The 17548-nt window shown below is 40.8% G+C and overlaps 4 protein-coding genes across 8 annotated transcripts in view; 2 read left to right on the forward strand and 2 right to left on the reverse strand.

Annotated features, from left to right (window-relative positions):
• The window catches only part of si:ch1073-280e3.1 (complement C2), a 16535-nt gene extending 10657 nt beyond the window's left edge, over positions 1 to 5878 (reverse strand). Inside the window, exons 1-2 of the mRNA XM_034701966.1 lie at positions 5455 to 5878; positions 756 to 948 (exon numbers count right to left, since the gene is read on the reverse strand). The gene's annotated coding sequence lies outside the window, so the exon portion shown is untranslated. The remainder of the gene's footprint in view (positions 1 to 755; positions 949 to 5454) is intronic.
• Positions 1 to 7670, forward strand: part of mfrp (membrane frizzled-related protein) — an 8878-nt gene extending 1208 nt beyond the window's left edge. Inside the window, exons 2-13 of the mRNA XM_034701983.1 lie at positions 20 to 128; positions 774 to 911; positions 1303 to 1470; positions 2028 to 2247; positions 3787 to 3917; positions 4012 to 4137; positions 4230 to 4306; positions 4400 to 4548; positions 4734 to 4864; positions 6229 to 6363; positions 6593 to 6720; positions 6869 to 7670. Of these exons, the coding sequence (XP_034557874.1) occupies positions 20 to 128; positions 774 to 911; positions 1303 to 1470; positions 2028 to 2247; positions 3787 to 3917; positions 4012 to 4137; positions 4230 to 4306; positions 4400 to 4548; positions 4734 to 4864; positions 6229 to 6363; positions 6593 to 6720; positions 6869 to 7093 (1737 nt within the window). The 3' untranslated portion in view covers positions 7094 to 7670. The remainder of the gene's footprint in view (positions 1 to 19; positions 129 to 773; positions 912 to 1302; positions 1471 to 2027; positions 2248 to 3786; positions 3918 to 4011; positions 4138 to 4229; positions 4307 to 4399; positions 4549 to 4733; positions 4865 to 6228; positions 6364 to 6592; positions 6721 to 6868) is intronic.
• On the reverse strand, positions 7493 to 11613 carry nudt8 (nudix (nucleoside diphosphate linked moiety X)-type motif 8). 5 transcript variants are annotated; one of them, XM_034701972.1, is made up of 6 exons: positions 11482 to 11612; positions 9579 to 10057; positions 9179 to 9245; positions 8969 to 9101; positions 8762 to 8839; positions 7493 to 8308 (listed from the first exon to the last, which is right to left on the reverse strand). In XM_034701972.1, exons 2-6 carry the CDS (start codon positions 10054 to 10056, stop codon positions 8123 to 8125), a joined length of 942 nt encoding a protein of 313 aa, XP_034557863.1. In that variant the 5' UTR covers position 10057; positions 11482 to 11612; the 3' UTR covers positions 7493 to 8122. The 5 variants fall into 5 exon arrangements, 4 of the variants coding, with proteins under 4 accessions (XP_034557863.1, XP_034557864.1, XP_034557862.1 ...); XM_034701973.1 differs by having other exon boundaries at positions 9179 to 9466; positions 11482 to 11544; XR_004633944.1 differs by adding an exon at positions 8541 to 8647 and having other exon boundaries at positions 8194 to 8308; positions 9179 to 10057; positions 11482 to 11613.
• A 1408-nt stretch (positions 11614 to 13021) lies between these two features.
• On the forward strand, positions 13022 to 17080 carry ftr86 (finTRIM family, member 86). The gene is made up of 11 exons (XM_034701653.1): positions 13022 to 13799; positions 14117 to 14212; positions 14334 to 14567; positions 14676 to 14835; positions 14991 to 15104; positions 15227 to 15277; positions 15403 to 15453; positions 15558 to 15608; positions 15803 to 15868; positions 15972 to 16174; positions 16594 to 17080. Exons 1-11 carry the CDS (start codon positions 13302 to 13304, stop codon positions 16927 to 16929), a joined length of 1860 nt encoding a protein of 619 aa, XP_034557544.1. The 5' UTR covers positions 13022 to 13301; the 3' UTR covers positions 16930 to 17080.
• Positions 17081 to 17548: the final 468 nt, after the last annotated feature.

Raw genomic sequence — 17548 nt, forward strand, 5'->3', positions numbered from 1 at the left:
TTTTCTCTGTTTTCTGCAGAATGTGTTCTGTAACCCCGCCTTTGAGCTGGAGGGGGAGAGAGAGGAGAGGGTGGAGGGATTCAGGACGACATCATCCACCCCTGAACCAATCAAACCTCCAACAGCAAGTGAGTTGGCCAATCAGCTCACTGTAGATGTTGGTTAACTAAACTTAAGTGTATTGGGCTTTGTATGTCACTTTTATTGATAAGTGTCACTCTTAAACTCTGAAATGTGTGTGAAAGACTTTAATTTGTAATTCCTTGAAGCAGGATGAAAAGTGCCTATCGCTAATTTTACATGTTCAAGTCCAATTCTCTTTTTCTGCTCAATCATCCACAGCCTGTGAATTGTGTTCTGCTTTTTGTGGTTCTCTATTAAAAAACCTAAAGTGGTCTCTGTAATAGACTGCATGTGCAGAGACTAAACATTTATAGAAGAAATTCTGCATAATTGCCTTTTAGAGTTTGATAAAACAAGATGACAGAAAAGTGTCTAATAAAGGACAGAGGTGCATAATGCAATATGTGCAGGGTTCTGTGACTTTGGCTTTAAATCCACTTGGTAAAGTCTAGTCATTTATTGTTGGTTCTGTTATAATCCTTTGTAAAGTTTGAGAGAAGAGAATTTACTTCTGGGGTGGAGTAAAGTTAAGTTTTCTTTACGCTTCATAGAATGACCTTCAGTCAGTTTAAGCTTTCTTTGGCACTAAACACTGCACAAAGTAGGTGTTAAAAGAAAGGTGTTATTCATACCAGCACTCTGTCATTCAGGTCTTGGCTGGGGTCTGTTTGGTGTGTGTGCGATACGTCTGCGAGGTCCGGGTTGTGGCTGGGGGGTGGTGATGATCTCTGCTGCTGCCCTGCTCCTGGTGACAGCTATCGGACTGGCACTTGCTCTCATCCTTACACGTGAGTCCCTTCAGCCCCTGGGCTCAACGCCTCATAACTAAAATTCAATGAAAACCAATTTCAAAGGATTAATACAGACCATTCAATTTTAGTCATTTCAAGCTTTTGGGTGTTTCTTTATAGGCTTTCATGCAAACTTGAATCGCAGAGTATGATTGTGCTAAAATACCTGAAATGTGCTTTGAAACATAAGTTGAAAATTATGAGCTTGAGTTTCAATCTCATTATGTGCTTAAATAGAATAAAATATGCACTAAAATTTCAAAACCAAAAATGCGAGTATTTGCTCATTTTATGACAGTATAGTCAGCTTTTATGGCTTCTACAGTATGCGTTTCTTCTCTTGATATACATATTTCTTTAGTCATGGGTCTTTGTGTCTTGAATTCAGAGATAAAAGGCCAGGAAGTAGACAATCAGTCTTTGTCCACCAGCCCTCCAGACCTGATGAGTGCAGGAGATGGAGCGACCCCTTCTTTACCCACAGTCTCTGCCAACAGAAGTCAGCTGGCTAGTACACCTTCACCACAGCCAGCTGGGATCCCACCATCAGGCACACGTATGAGATACAAGCTACAGTGGGGCAAAAAATATTTAGTCAGCCACTGATTTTGCAAGTTCTCCTACTTAGAAAGATGAGAGAGGTCTGTAATTTTCATCAGAGGTATACTTCAACTATGAGAGACAAAATGAGAAAAAAAAATCCAGGAAATCACATTGTAGGATTTTTAAAGAATTTATTTGTAAATTATGGTGGAAAATAAGTATTTGGTCACCCACAAACAAGCAAGATTTCTGGCTCTCACTGACCTGTAACTTCTTCTTTAAGAAGCTCTTCTGTCCTCCACTCGTTACCTGTATTAATGGCACCTGTTTGACTGTTTGAGGCTGTGGACAGGTGCCATTAATACAGATAACGAGTTCAGACTCCAAACTCAACCATGGCCAAGACCAAAGAGCTTGCAAAATCAGTGGCTGACTAAGTACTTTTTTGCCCCACTGTAAATCACCATCTACATTAAGTAATCTAATGACCTGTGCATAGTCAGTTTCATGTTATTCACAGGACTTTAATTTTAGTGTAAGTCAAACAAAGTATTTCTTACTGTCTCTTAGGCTGTGGAGGAGTTTTGGTCGAATCTGAGGGAAGTTTCAATTCTCCAAACCATCCTGGTTCCTACCCTCCAAACTTGCTGTGTGTATGGGTGATCAGAGTTCCGTCCCCCTCACTGGTCCAGATCCATGTTTCCTCTCTAACCATAGAGGGGCCGTCTCCCTGTCTGTTTGACTGGCTGGAGGTGCGGGAGCAGAAAGAGCAGAGCTCAGTGGTCACTAGGTTTGTCAGACCTCCTCCTTTCCATCCATCACTGTGCCATCTATGGGTTGATAAAGTATTCTACTGAATCACTTTACCATGGTCTGGTGGTCCAATGTGCAAGAAAGCATAACAGAGGACTGCCTAGGGTTCCAACCTAGCAGAGAAAATCTGATGAAGTTATTTTTGAGGAGATGTTCTTCAAGTGGAGAAAAAATTGCAACATGATAGGTTGACCTTCTGGTGGTGAAAATGACAAGAAGCTTCTGTCTTCTTCGTCTGTGGCCTTCTTGCTGAGAACTGAAGTCCCAACCAGGATGTTTTTTGGTGGAGAAGATGTGATAAAGTTTTCTAGAGGATTCCAGTGCAGCTGAGAAATCAAGATAAGGTTCCCTATAACAGAGTGGCTTTCTAGTAAAATGTGGCTTTCTAGTAAAATGTCTAAAAAACATGATGAATTTCCACAGTTGAGTGGCCCACTAGTTGACAAATTATAACTAAGTTTTCTTTTAGTGGAGAAAACGTGTTGACTCTCAAATTGGGTTCTGATCCCTGAAGAAGTTATCTAGCAAAATGTCAAGTAAACAGAGATTTTATGAAGAAGTTTCCTCTTATATGTTCTTCCAGTGGAGAAAATATGACAAAGTTCTCTCTATCAAGTGTTCTTCTGGGAAAAATACCAAAATTAAGTTATTTGCATGGTGCAGCTGCCTGATGGAGAAATTAAGCTGAAGTTCCCTTTTAGTGGAGAAGTCATGGTGATGTTTGCTCTTGGTTTTTTTGCAGTGGAGAAAGTATGACGTTGCCTCTTTTCTTCCTCCAGTGGAGGAAATGAAAGTTCGATACTCCATGCACTCAGTGTCCCATCATATAAACCCTACACGATAGAAAAGGGTGTGAAACTGTTAAAACTTCATTGCATCATTGCTCCAGTGGCTTTTTTCCTTGCCCCTAAAAGAAACAGATTCTTTCAACAAGCATGAATCAAACTTGAACAGTGTTTTGCAGTTTTCCCTCCTGATGCAACATTTTTGATCCCTCCTTCCAAACTGCAATGCCTCATGCTGACTTTTTAAAGCCAATGCTTGTGTTGCAAGAGGACCTCAACTTTGCCCTCCATATTTTTGGTTTTCTATTGTGCTCACTGTTACTCAAGAATAACAGTTTAAACTTAATAAGTTATATTTTATATGACACGTTTTACCTATCTTTTAAGGACCTGTTTTTCCTATTGGGTTATCACAACTTTCATGTTGTTACCTTAAATTTTCAATAGATGGCACTAAAAGTCTGTGTGATTGGAGAGTGCTTTTGGGGTCTAAAGCCTTCTCAGAAATTATCCAGCACAGGGGAATACTTTGAACCTTTGGCCTTGTTGCATTCTTTGAAAGTTTTGTAACATGATTGAAGGCATTAAAAACTGTAACTTGCTCACAAATCCTCTCAAGAATTAGCCATGCAAAGTTCAGACTGGAGTGGAAACTCTAAATATGGAGAGAAAATCAGATTGTTTTAATAAAAGCAGAAGATTATTTGAGGATTTTTCCTTTTCTCCTGCAGGTTCTGTGGTAACGTGGCACCACCAACAGTCAACACTAACAGCAGCACCGTGTGGGTCACCTTCCGCTCTGATGGCAGCATCACAGGCAGCGGCTTCACTGCACAGTACAAGGCCATACTGCCAGGACACAGTCAGTAGTGTGCACTGTTATGCATCTGCTCCTATGTTTATTCATACATTTAAATGAATAAGCATTTGTGCTTATACGTACTGTGTTTTCTCAGAGAGCTGCTCCAGAGAAGAGTTTATGTGTGATGGTGGGCGCTGTCTGCTACCTATATCTGTTTGTGACAGTCATCCAAATTGCCAAGACCAAATGGATGAGGCAAACTGCAGCCATAAACACAAAGGTGAGAGCATGTGAACAAATATGAAAACAGCAACAAACACAATTCAAAAGACTCACAGTTAAAAGTGGTCCCTCTGTTATGTTTTGTCACAGAATGTGGGGGGCAGAAGACCGGGCCACAAGGCTACCTGTCGAGTCCAAACCACCCCAAGCCTTACCCTCACCAGCAGGTGCACATTAAACTACCAAACAAACTCCACACTGTTTACAACAGGCCTTTGAGATGTGTTTAAAATATCTCCCGTCCATTTGTTTCCCACCAGTTCTGCATATGGTACATATCTGTTGAGGAGGGCCACGTCATCACACTGAGCTTCAGGAACTTCAGCCTGGAGACTCAGGATGTGTGTGAGTTTGATTATGTGGAGGTGCACGACAGCGCCGATCCCGGAGCTGGAAGAGTGCTGGGGAGGTGAGAGCGTCCACAGATGTTGGATTAAAATGTACAGTAATTAAGGATTAAAGTTTAAATCCTATCCTTAGTTGTGGAAATCCTGAATGTAGTGGGTAAATACTGATGAGTTCTTGTTCTCCTTTATGCAAGTTATGTCACCTCCATGTTCTGGAGCAGCTTTTGTCCATCTGCCTTTGTGCTAGGTTTTGTGGAACCACCCTCCCTCCGGATCTGACCTCCTCTGGCCCCCACATGACGTTGGTGTTTGTGGCTGATGAGGGAGTAGCTGACAGTGGTTTCAACACAACATACCAGGCTGTGTCTGTACTGGACAGTGAGTTCTTGCTTTTGGAAGGCTAATATGTAGTAACCCAAGAGCTATTTTTGTTTCTTTTGCCTATGATTCTCATGTTTTCCTCCTGTCCACCTCGTCCTTTCAATCTGACTTTAATTTTCACCGGTGGTAAAAGAACAAACAGTAATCTAGTCAAAATAAAGATATCTGAATAGAGCAGAAATACTAATTCAACTCCATTAAGGAAAAAAAGGGACAAGATCTGTAATTTACTTACACTACAAAAATAAAGAGAAGATGTATGTACCAGCTGATCCGGTGTTAAACTGACTGAACTCGACTCATCTCAATTTTTGGAGACTATCAAACTTAAAGCTCATGTGAAGAGTTCTTTAACTAGTTATGAAACAGACTGAAATGAATACTGACGCCTTGTTTTTACCTATGAAAGCTAACAAGACCATCAGAGAGAAGACTGGTCGTTTTTTCTACTGCCTCGGGATGGGTTACATAATGTATAGAACAGTGCCAAAACAGGGTCTGTTGACATTTTCTGCAGCATAGCTTCAGGGTGAGTGATGTAATGACTTTTAAAGTGAAGCAGGATGAGACATTAAGTCAGTACTTACGCACGTGCAGGTCATGATCAGCAAAGAGCCAAAATAGTCCACTTTGGAGGGCAGCTGTGACTCAGTGGTGGTGTCAGTCGTCTCACATTTTGAAGGTCAGGGCCTGCTGTCAATTTTTCAAAGTGTCGCTTTACCTCAAACTGCCCCCAAACTGCCCCAGGTGCCGTGTCATCAGTGTGTGAATGGGATTGGATGATCTTGATGGGCTCTTTACATAGCAGCCTCTGCCAGTGTGTGAATGTGACGTAATATTCCTCACAGGATCTTTAAAACCATTCTAACTTAGTGTGGCCACACACTTGACGATCTCAGGCAAGAATAAACGGAATCAATAAACAAAGACCAACCAAGGAGAACATACATCAACACAGCAGGACACAGCAGTCCCCACTCCAAAAGCCTCTCTTCTGACATCAGGACTGGGGTACTTTGAAAGTTTTATTGACCAGGTGCTCCTGATTGACACTCAGTGGATTCACCTGTATGGTTAAAGACAACAGGAGGGGAGGAGGGACAAACATAGCAGAGAGCATATACAGCTAGAACATACAGTAATTCAATATTTATACTTTGGAACACCCCATCTCTGCCTTTTTTCCTTTCTTCTCTCTGCTTCCTTCTCCTTATATTAACTACATTTACTCTTCAAAGCCAGCGTGTATACCTGACTCCTTTAGAAGCCTAATTTCTAGAGTGCTTCCTGCCCTTTTTTTCAATTGTCACATTAGATTTTGCTTCTTCTAACCCTCTCTTTTGTTTAATTGTTGTGAACAGGGACATGTGGTCCCAGCCAGTTCGCCTGCAGTACAGGAGAGTGTCTTCAGCAGCAGTGGTTATGTGACGGATGGAATGATTGTCCTGACGGCGCAGATGAGCAGGGCTGTGGCAACTCCACCTACCCAACCTTCAGTGAGGCCCAGTTATCTCTGACCTGGATCTGTGTCCCTCAAGACACAGTAGTTTTTGTTTCCAGAGGCAGAGTTTTGTGTGCTGACATAGCCAGGAAGGAATCTGTATTTGAATCTGAAAGTTACCTCTATGTGTTGAGATGATAAGTTCTGGCTTTCTAGAAGCCAAAAAGAAAACTACAATAAAGTAAAATGAAAAAAGTAACGTTTTCTGCTCTCCCTGCCTCCAGCTTCTTCATGCGAGTCCATAGAGGTGGAGATGTGTCATGGCCTCAGCTACAACCTTACCTCATTCCCAAACATCTGGCTATCTATTGCTGATCAGAGAGAAGCTGCAGCACTCCTACGACCATACCGGGTAAAACAATCTTCATAACCTGCCATCATTCCTTTTTTTCTCTTGAAGGTGTAATTTTGATTTTAGTCGCACACTCACATACAGCTTTAGCTTCTTTTGGACCAGACATTCTACCTCACACTCTTACCTTTCCCGTTTCGTTCTTCAGGTGCTGATGGAGCTGGCGTGCTTTGAGCCCCTGCAGAGGCTAGTGTGTGGGATGTTTCTCCCCCAGTGCAGCCCTCAGGGTGGCGTCCTGCAGCCGTGCCGCTCAGTCTGCTCCTCCGCTCAGCAGCAATGCAGCCATGCACTGGATCTGTTCTCCTTCAGCTGGCCCTTCAACTGCCACCTCCTGCTCGACTCGCTGGACCCCATGGAGTGCTCGCTGCCTTGATGTTTCAATCTGACATGATCAGCCACATCCTGGTTGACTTTTAATTCACACCAGATTTGCAGAACAAGGACCAAAAGGACAGCATTTTTGCAGAACTGGGACCAGTTGATCAAAGACAGCATTCAAGACTTATTCTGTCGAAAGCAGACCAATTATAGCACCTCACACTTTAGGGGGTATGGTGAACACATTGTGGAATTTTGCAAGAGGTCTTCACACTACATACATATATAATAATTTAATTTTGATTCAACTACCAGCATAACACAATGAGTGTGAAGTTTCCCTCCTCAATAGAAATCAAACTGTTGTAAATTATATTTCCACACTATTTATTGCTGTGATTTCAAATGTGCAAATACAGATCTTACTCCCGACAGAAGAATGAACGAGACTGAGTAAATTAAAACAATATTTATTGCATTTTTCATTAGCAATGATGTGCTTCAACTATCTCTGTGTTTTTCCAGAGAACAGTCCACATTTGATCAAAGTGACAGATGAAATGGTTGTTGTGAATCACACTGGAAACCTTGAACTGATGTAGGTATGATATAAATTGAGGTATTTGGTTCAAGTCTTCTCAGTGATTCATTGGCTGAGTATCTTAAATGTGGTAACCTTGAAGGTCACATGACTTGTGATTGAACTTGGGACTGATTTCTAAAGATTTTCAAGAAATGTGCCATTGGCTATACTTAAAATGATAATAGATGTCCAGTATGAATCATGTATATGTATATTTAAGATGATTTTTATGTATTTATTTATTTGCAACCCCACTTGGAAACACTTCCAGCACCTCTTTATCAGTAACATCAGCTGGCTGCTATTTCCTCTTCACCTGATGCTTCTCATGAATAACTAAATGAACAATCATATTTTGAAGTACAGTGATTCCTGACAGTTTTGCTACAAAAAGCTTGAAAGCAAATTTTTCGTAATCAGACCTTCAAGTAACACTATTGGCGACGTGTACTTTGGTAACGTAAGTGAACTTCAAACTGTAAAGTAGCTGTGATTGGGCCGCTAAGGACGAACAACGAGCTTCAGGGTATGGTCCAAGGCCACGGCTGTCAGGCCCCACACTCGGTGCTTCCCGTTACGAAACACTGGGAGAGTGTATCCAAACTTGTCACCGGTGCGAAAGTGTGTGTAGCCACGGTTCTTGGGGTTGCATAAGTGGGACAGGGACATGGTGAAAATCTCCTCCACCTGGTAAGGAAACAGACAAAGAGAGGACAATTTACAACTTGAGATCTGAAAGGAAACCAGAGAGTGGTGTGTTTAAAAAGTCATTTGTTTTCCTGCCTTTGATGATACATTTGTGTTATTTTGTTGTAAGTTAAATTTTTGGTTTGGTGATGTGAAACCAAATACTCAGACCATTTGGGTGGAAGATTGTTTAGTGAAAGCACAACAGCAGAATGATCTCACAATAACACACCTCTGTTTTGTTGTACACATGCATGACTTCTGTGTGACATCCTAAACCGGTCAACAGAGACATTTCTTTAAATGTGCTGCTTGCAGGAATCTGTTCTGGGGAGTTCACTGTAAAAAACATGACCCCAAAAAATAGACTTAAACCACAATCTCCCCCATTATCAAACACAAAACCTTCACGCGTTTAAACATGACCAAAAACAAAGAACTGGATGACGATACCTCTCCAGGATTTGGCTTAAAGGACAGCTCCTCCAAAGGACCGAGGTTAGCCAGCACAGGAGCAATAATCATCCCTGACTGGAGAGAGAGAAATAAAAAACAATACACATCAGATTCAAATACAGAGTTTTAAAAAAAAGGAGCACACTTTAAAATTTCAATCCAGAAAATGTAAATGATGAAGGAATCATCTCAGCATCCACTCACCCGGTCCCTGAGAGGCTTCAGGACGCCCCAGACTCTCTCTGTTGGCACATTAACACCAAGCTCCTCCCTGGCTTCCCTCAACGCTGTGGCCATGACATCTCCGTCTGATGGATCGCTTTTTCCTCCAGCAAAGCTACAAAAGGTTAGAAATGAGGATGTGAATACAGCTCTGCTGACAACAGTTTACTCCATTTCTAGCCTGCTACTAACCTGACGTCTCCCTTGTGCCGGCCCTTCAGCATGCTGGAGCGCAGGGTGAAGAGAAAAGATGGCTCTCCTTCAACAGAGCAGAGAGAGACCAGGACTGAAGCCGTTCTCACCTTGTTCTGCGCTTGATTTATCTTGCCCGCACTATACAGATTCAGGTTGGGCCCCAGGCGCTGTCGACACCTTTGTTCATTTTCCGGGGATAGACAATGTTTCCAGCCGTCTGCCACATGAGGAGCAGCCTGATGAAGAGCTCTGTTTTGGTAAGGATTGCTGCTGGAGGGGTGTGGTCTACCGTGAGAGTGGGTTAAAATCCACAGTGTTTGAGTCAGTGAGCTAAAAGGTCTAACAAAGTGCTGCCTGTAATAAAAATTGCTGTGAGGATGTTTGTATAGAGTCTTACTGGTAATCTGGTGTGAAGGTTGGTGAGAATCCCAAGGCCTTGTCCAGGGTTGAAGGCAAGTTGTGTTGACCAGTAAGTTTTGGTCAGTGCTCACAGCTTTGACGTTTTGATTCAAATCTTCCACAAAAGTGCATTCCAGAGAATCAGACCGTAACTTGGCTTTTAGAGAGGCAGAAAACTGGGGTGTGTGTTGAGGGCTTGATAAAATGGCTTTGGATTTGAGGTTTTGAAATGAAGCTTCACTTAACTGATGATTTCCACAGTACAGGCTACATGAAGACAACTGTGTTGAAGGGGGTTCAATCTTTGAGGACAATGATGACCTCTCCTTGCTTCCACAGATCCTTTCATATCGCCTTCTCTTGAAATCTCTTGCAGGTCCAGTGTGGTCGGACAAGGTAGAGAGATGGGATTCCCTCAATCTCAAAAATTGCCTTATAGGGCAAGACCATGTCAGGATTTGAGGACCTCTATACATTCTGCAAAGAGAAACAGAAACACAGTATTAATGACTCGGACTATGGTGAAGTAATCTAGAGTGATGCACCCTCCATAACCCTCAAGCACCTTGACTCCATCGATCATTCTGCATTGACACTTATTACTGCTAATACATATCAAATAATGCCTTTTATTTATTATAAGAAGATTGGGGGATCTACTCTCCAAGAAAAAAAATTGTATTAACTTGCATCTTTTTTATTATTATCATAAAGCTCTACAAGTAGAATTACAATCAAACCAACTCCTTATCAAAAATTGTCTTTCTGTGCACTTTCACCCTTTGGACACTTTGGATTTTAAAAGCCTCTCTTATTTGTAATGGTTTTGCATGAGAGTATGTTATTTTATTTCACCTATATAAATTATTAAATTAATTTAGGTACATTATAGGCTTAGTCTGTATTTGATTTGTCCTAATAACACTTTGTCTTTTATTGGACTCTTTATGAATAAAAGTTGATTGATTTAATTATTGACAGTCATTGGAGCCTTCCTCTAAAGTACAACTGTAGCTGATATATATATTTATAGATTAGGTTTATTTTGGTCTGCATCAACAAACAACACTTCCCTCCACAACATAGGAGCCATGTACAAATCACAAATGAAAGCAAAAACAAAACAATCCATGAGGGACTCATCAAGAAAATATATAGACATATACATACACACACATATCGATATGTACATGCATACGTACACATACGCATGCATACATACACAAGTATATTCATCAGTCTATGATATTCATGCATACATATAAACATGTATGCAGATCCATATATATTTCAGCCAATCACATGCCGACTAAAAAAGGTGTAGGCTGAAGCCAAGGCTTATGCTGCCTACCCTTTTACATAACTTATACCGTATAGGTAACATCGTGCAAGTACTTATGTTATTTTATAACAAAGCAATCTTCAAACGTTTCATTCAGAAAAAAACTTACAAATAAAAAAACAAAAACATTTCAATCTCAACAAGCAGCAATTCAGAAATCTTATTGAAACCTAATTTAAATGAACAGTTTATACTTCATTCACTTTGCCCTCACTTCCACCGCTGTACAATTTTGGCTCCTCTATTGCAGCTGCTAGTCAGCTAGCTCCCTCACATTTACAATATATTTACAAGCAGTGTAAAATAAACATATATTCTGACTTCTCTTGCTAATGTTACTCGTCAAGATATTCATTGGCTGAAGTATAGCAGGCTACCTAGCATGCTAGCACGTTAACATAGAGCTAGCAAAAATAAAGCTGTGTTAATTTCAACCTCTACCACTAAAACGTCAAACTGGGGAATATCAAGGATCTAGCGTGTCTTTCGCGAAGTGGGAGGACGTGCTAAAGTCATGTTTTCAATGTTAAAAAATAATGGGGGAACGAAATGCACTCACCTTCAAAGTTATATCAATACTTTGATGGCCTCTCACCCGGCTAGCCGGCTGCCAGGAGTCAATATGGCGCTGAGCAGCTTCATGCGCTTCAGTGTTGCCCTCACTGCGCAGTGTTGACGCTAGATGCATTGCACATTTCTTGCCATTGTGCGAGTATTTACCATTTTATACAGTCTATGGTATTTACCTTATTTATAGTCTTATTTACTTCAAACTAACAGATCACTGGAAAAAATGCCCCCCCAAAAACAAGAAAAAAACCAACTTATTTTAAGGTCCTTTTTCTACCTTGAAATAAGAAAAAAAAAATCTGCAAATAGAACATAATGAAAATTTGCTTGGTAAGATTTCTTAAAATAAGACGTAATATTTATAAAACTGTGATCTTAAAATTAGCAGGGAAAACTTTTTTTAAGCAATATTTTACCAGTATTTTTTAAGCTTAGTGTCTCAGAATAAGCCTGGAATGCTCACAATTAATATTTTTTCACTCAAAAAAAGATTTTTTGCACAAATACGTTTCATGTCAACTTCTTCATTTGAGATATATTCACCTTAATTTGAGTTGTATTATAGTGGCACTTCTCTAGATTTAAGACCATCTTTTACTTGAAATAAGATTACAAAGTTTAATTTGAGCATTTTGAGATATAATGTCTTCTCATAGTAAGCTAGATATACTAATATTCAGTCATGTTGTTTTTAGGATAAGCCAGCTATGCTCAAAAGTTGGTGTTTTATTGTGTGCATGTAGTTTGATGGTGTATATTTGTATCTGATTTAGAAGAAACAGTGCCTGAAAACTGTAACTCACACTTAAAAAAAAACCCTTTTCTTTCTTTCTTTCTTTCTTTCTTTCTTTCTTTCTTTCTTTCTTTCTTTCTTTCTTTCTTTCTTTCTTTCTTTCTTTTATCAATGGAGCTGTTTTCTGATAGATTCTCGATGTACTTAAATCAAGTAAAGTCTTAAATCAAGATTATCCATCTTCTTCAAATAAGATCTCAGCTTGAAACATGTCTGAAATGTAAAATAAACCCCAGTTCTTCTAAATTACAACTCAAAACAAAATAATTTCAAGACTGTTTGACTCAACAAGATATTTAAGATACATTGTCTCAAAACAAGTCCCTCTATCTTGCTCAAGTGTTACTTGTTAAGTAAATGTATCTTAAATCAAGAGTGATAAGACATTTAGACTAAAGATTAGACAATTTCACTTGATAAGATTTTGAGTATTTGCAGTGAAGGCTTGTGCAAGATCAGATGCATGCAATATTTGCTGTTAAAATCACCGGGGAAGCCCCTCATAGCTTGCAAGTGACATCAGAAAACATGTAAAACTAGTCTGTTCTGAATCTGACTCAGACCAAAACATGCAGTCATTCAGTTTTAGTCCTTAAGACATCTAAAAGGAGTCCCTTAAATTTTGAACAATTTAGACAAATAGATTTAGTTATAATCAAAACATATTTTTCACTTCAGTATAAAGTTGCCATATGTTCCAGGAAACAAACTGTTTATCTTTCTAGAAACTGGGATGCACCTATGACATCAACCAGTGAAACTCCTCACCTCACCTGTTCTACCAGCCCCACCCAGAGACCAGGCAGGCTGAGTTTTTAAGCAGCATGTCATTCATGTGAACTGGCCTTTCAGCCTTGCCATCCTATTGTGTTTTGTTTTTTTATTTAAGTAGGCTAGGAGTCAGGGACATCATCTCTGGTTCTGAGAACCATTTAAGAAGCACTTCAGTTGTCCATAAACCCAGGTTTGACCTCCAAGGAAACTACATACTTTGTCTACATTTCACCCAGCACCACATGGCCTCTGCCTGGTCCGAAGAGGAGACCTTTGTCTGCTCAGTATGCCTGGACACCCTGAAGGAACCAGCCACTCTGCCATGTGGACACTCATACTGCTTGGCTTGTATCCAAAGCCACTGGGACAAGAAAGACAGAAAGGGTGAGTGCAGCTGCCCCCAGTGCAGGCAGGTCTTCAAGCCTAGACCCTCGCTGGCCAAGAGCACAGTGCTAGTGGAAGCTATGGAGAAACTTAGAACCAACAGCTTCAAGCAGGGCTCCTCCACAGCCCCACTGTCCATGCCTGTCTACATGGAAGTCCTACCGAATACAGTCCAGCGACAGGGCAGTATATATCCTCAGATTCCCACCATGGAACCCAGACCCTGTCCTCAACACAACCGAACCATGGACCTGTTTTGCCATGAAGACAAAGAGCCTGTGTGTGAGGTGTGTTGCCAGCATGGGCACAAGGGACATCGAGTGGTCAAACCAGAGGAGGAGAGGAAGGAGAGACAGGTATGTTATGTTTTGTTTTTTTTGTCCTGTTGAATAAGGTGAGTTTACAGCAGTTGGATCAAGAACTGTGTTTTCACAGACGTAGCATTTCCAAATTGTAACTGAACTTGAAGTACTTGTAAAACAACTACCTTGACTCTGTTTTACTGTTACATGAATGAAAGTATTGTTTATCTTCTTTAAAAGGATATCCAGGAAAGAGTATTTTCTATCACCATGACTTGGCTCAATCCAGAACAGTTTTGTAAAAAAAAGTCTGTGTTTGTTACCCTTTTCTTTTCTATCCTAAGAAGTGGGTAATGTTTTTGTGTGTCCAGAAAGAGCTTGTCCAGATGCAGGCTGACATACAGAAGAGAGTGCAGGCAACTGAAAAACAGCTTAATGTGCTCCCACATGCAGCCCGCCAACACAAGGTAAACAAACATTACTAGTTCTCTCAAAGGTAGAACATGTGATGTTATTTGCATCCTTTCTATTATTTCCTCACTTGACCTCTACCTCAATACCTCATCCCCTCCCTGTTAACACTTCTAGGCTTTGGTCCAGGCTCTAGAGCAAGAGAGCACAGATTTGTTTTCAGAGCTTATCAAGGAAGTGAATCAAACAGGCATCCAGGTGGGTGAGCTCCTCAGCACCCATGAGGAGTCCTTAGGCAGCCAGGTGGAGGGGCAGATCCAAAGACTGGAGCAGGAGGTGGCACAGCTGCGCTGGAAGAGTGAGGAGCTGAGCAGACTGGCGGACATGCAGGATCACAGCTGCTTCTTGAAGGTAGTTAGTGCAGCTGGGAAGAGACTGCAAGGGAAAAATCAAGACGAAGGTTTAGTATTAAAAAAAAAAAAAAGTGTTACACTAATAAGTGTGTTTTCTTGTCTCAAGAATTTCTTTACAATGGAGGATCCGAGTCAGACTGGTGCTGGAGAGTCAGTACAGAGTCAGGAGAAAGCGGATGTATCATCCATCCGCTCAGCTTTAAAAGAACTACAAGAGGCAATACAGGAACAATGCAAAACATGCCTGGCCAAGATCTGCACATCATGTCAGTATTTCTATCATTCTACTCATGTCTTCTCTTCTCTACTGTACTCTACTTCACTCTACTCTACTACGTCTCTTGTCTTGTTTTCTCTCTTTTCTCATCTGATCTCCTTCCCTTTCTTCTTGAGTTAATCAAAACATCCTCTCTTCCTACAGTGAATCAGGACTCTGTGGATCCAACAACCAATGGCACAGAAGCAGCGTCAGCAGCATCAGCAGCAGGCACTACTGTAGCTGATAACAGTGGTCAGTCCAGTGCAAACAGTCCAGGTATAGTATTTTAAGCACCATCATATGAGCACAAAATATGTTTTTTTTAATCTTTGGTTAAACCTGAAGAAAACAACAACATCCTCAGGATGTTCTCACAACTCATTCCCTGTTTTCTGTAGTATATGAGATGACAATAGGCTCTCCACCTTTGCCTCCTCCACGAACTCCAGGTAAGTCGCTCCAGCTTCATGTTCTGTACGTGTCTCATCAAACGGATGCTTTTGTAGCTGAATGAAAGTGCCTCTCCAGGTTAGAACTTTTTTAGAACTCATTTATTTATTTTCTCACACCTTAGATAAGGGGTCATCATTCAAGTCTCAGTCAGTACGTTCTGCAAGTCAACACGGTAAGAAAAAAGCCTATACTACAGTTAACAAGAAAAATGTTTCTCTCCTGTTAGAGCTCATGGAGATGAGCTTTTAATTCATTCATTATCTTCCTCTCTCTCAGGACATGAAGCTTCTGCCCCCCCTCCATCATACTTTCCTCCTCAACCACAAGGTAAATACAAAACCTTTAAGCCCTGAAAGCCTCAAAAATAGGCAAGCTGCATGCAACAAATATTAGTGAACTCAATAGAAAGACCCTTTTATTTCTACATTTTGCAAGGCAACAAGCTGTGAGAGTCAGAAGAGTTTAGGTATAAAAGTGTTTCATTCTCATCATTGATTGTGTTTTTGTTTTCTTCCTTTTAGCACCTCCTGCAACAAAACTAGGACTTGGTAATCCAGATCCACAGACAAGAGGAGAATTACTGAAATGTGAGTTCATCATTTTCCACGATACAAAGCAGAGCACAGAACTAAGTGTAAGCACTTTGAGGGAGTACCAGAGTCTGCACTGACATGTATATTCTCCCTTCAGTTCGCTTTGAACCCACCATGGACCCAAACACAGTGTATCGCCACGTGCTGCTGAGCGATGGAGGTCGCAAGGCCACAATGCGGGCTGAGAACCTGAACCCACTGGATCATCCCGAGCGCTTCGATTTTTGGAGACAGGTTCTCTGCAGAGAGCCGCTGGCAGGGAGTCCTTACTACTGGGAGGCGGAGTGGACTGGCAAGAAGGTGAGGGGATGGGTTGTTTCAGTGGTTGTTTGATTTGTATCATACATGTATTGAAGTCCTTGCTAAATGTGCAAGAATTTGGTATATACTTTGAGCAAAAATGTGGACTTGAACTGAAAAATATTGACTCATATCTCTTGATCATAGAGTCTAGCACTATAATGACGTTTGTATCATACCTGTGATTTTGTTAAAGTCTTGTTTTATCCACATTTCTAACTTTAAATTTCTCCCATACTTCCAACATTATATGACCCAATATTTTAAAATCTATTTACATTACCACTTACCTCAGATATATAATTTTTGTAATATTTATTTGTACATGTATCATGACAAGAAGCCCTTCATTTAAACACCTTTTTCAGCCACCAAGGTTTGCTGCCCATCCTGATGTTTTTTTGCATCCATCTCTCCAGATCACCATCGGTGTAGCCCACAAGGAGATGGATCGGAAAGGCTCTGATGATAAGAGCCGCCTGGGCCACAATAATCTGTCCTGGAGCTTGTACTGGTCTGGGACCGGCTTCTCTTTCTGGCACGACAACAAGGAAAAACTCCTAGGCTCACCAAAGGCCCGAAGGATCGGCGTCTATCTGGACCAGCATGCAGGGATTCTGGCCTTTTACCGCATCTCCAACAACCAGGCTGAGCTCATCCACCGGCACCAGACCCGGTTTGCCGGGCCGCTGTACGCTGGGTTCAGGTTCTGGGCAGGAGTAGGGGCAGAGGTGTCTGTTTGCTCATTGGATTGAGTTTCATGATGTATAATTAATGTATTATTTCTCAAAATAACCAGCTGAAAATAGTCAAGTGTCTGATTCTCACCATTTTTCAACTGCATTTATTGATACGTATGAATATTCTTAAAATGTCTGTAATTTAATAAAAAATCTTTAAACACATTTTATCTTTACATCTCTTCTTTAAACAGTTAAAACATTTTCTGATTTCTTCTGAAGCTTTAAATAGACCTCAGTGTCTGTGTCTGTGTGAATATCATGATGGAAATCAAAGTTTCCTGAAGCTTACCATCATAACTATCTTAGCTAACTGAGGGGACAATCAGAGAACTGCTGATCTTATCTCTGATTCCTACACAGCAGTGACCCAGATGCTTTTAGTGTTCCCTCCTTTCTTATGTTATCCGTTGTTGCTCCGGTGTTCCCACATGGATTTGGAAAGAACTATTTGACCTGCAGCAATATTTTCAAGAATTTCTGTCTCTTCACGCAGAGTCCTCATAAATGTCCCATCAGAGATTTGATTCAACAATAGCTGTCATCTCTTCTCTTGCTGATCAGTTGAAGGAAACATTTTAGTTTTTTCTTTCTTATTTCAAACCATTATGAGCCTCACTTTGTGTAAGTGAAC

This window comes from Notolabrus celidotus, chromosome 14, assembly GCF_009762535.1.
Source record: "Notolabrus celidotus isolate fNotCel1 chromosome 14, fNotCel1.pri, whole genome shotgun sequence".
In the NCBI taxonomy this organism is placed as follows: Eukaryota; Metazoa; Chordata; class Actinopteri; order Labriformes; family Labridae; genus Notolabrus; species Notolabrus celidotus.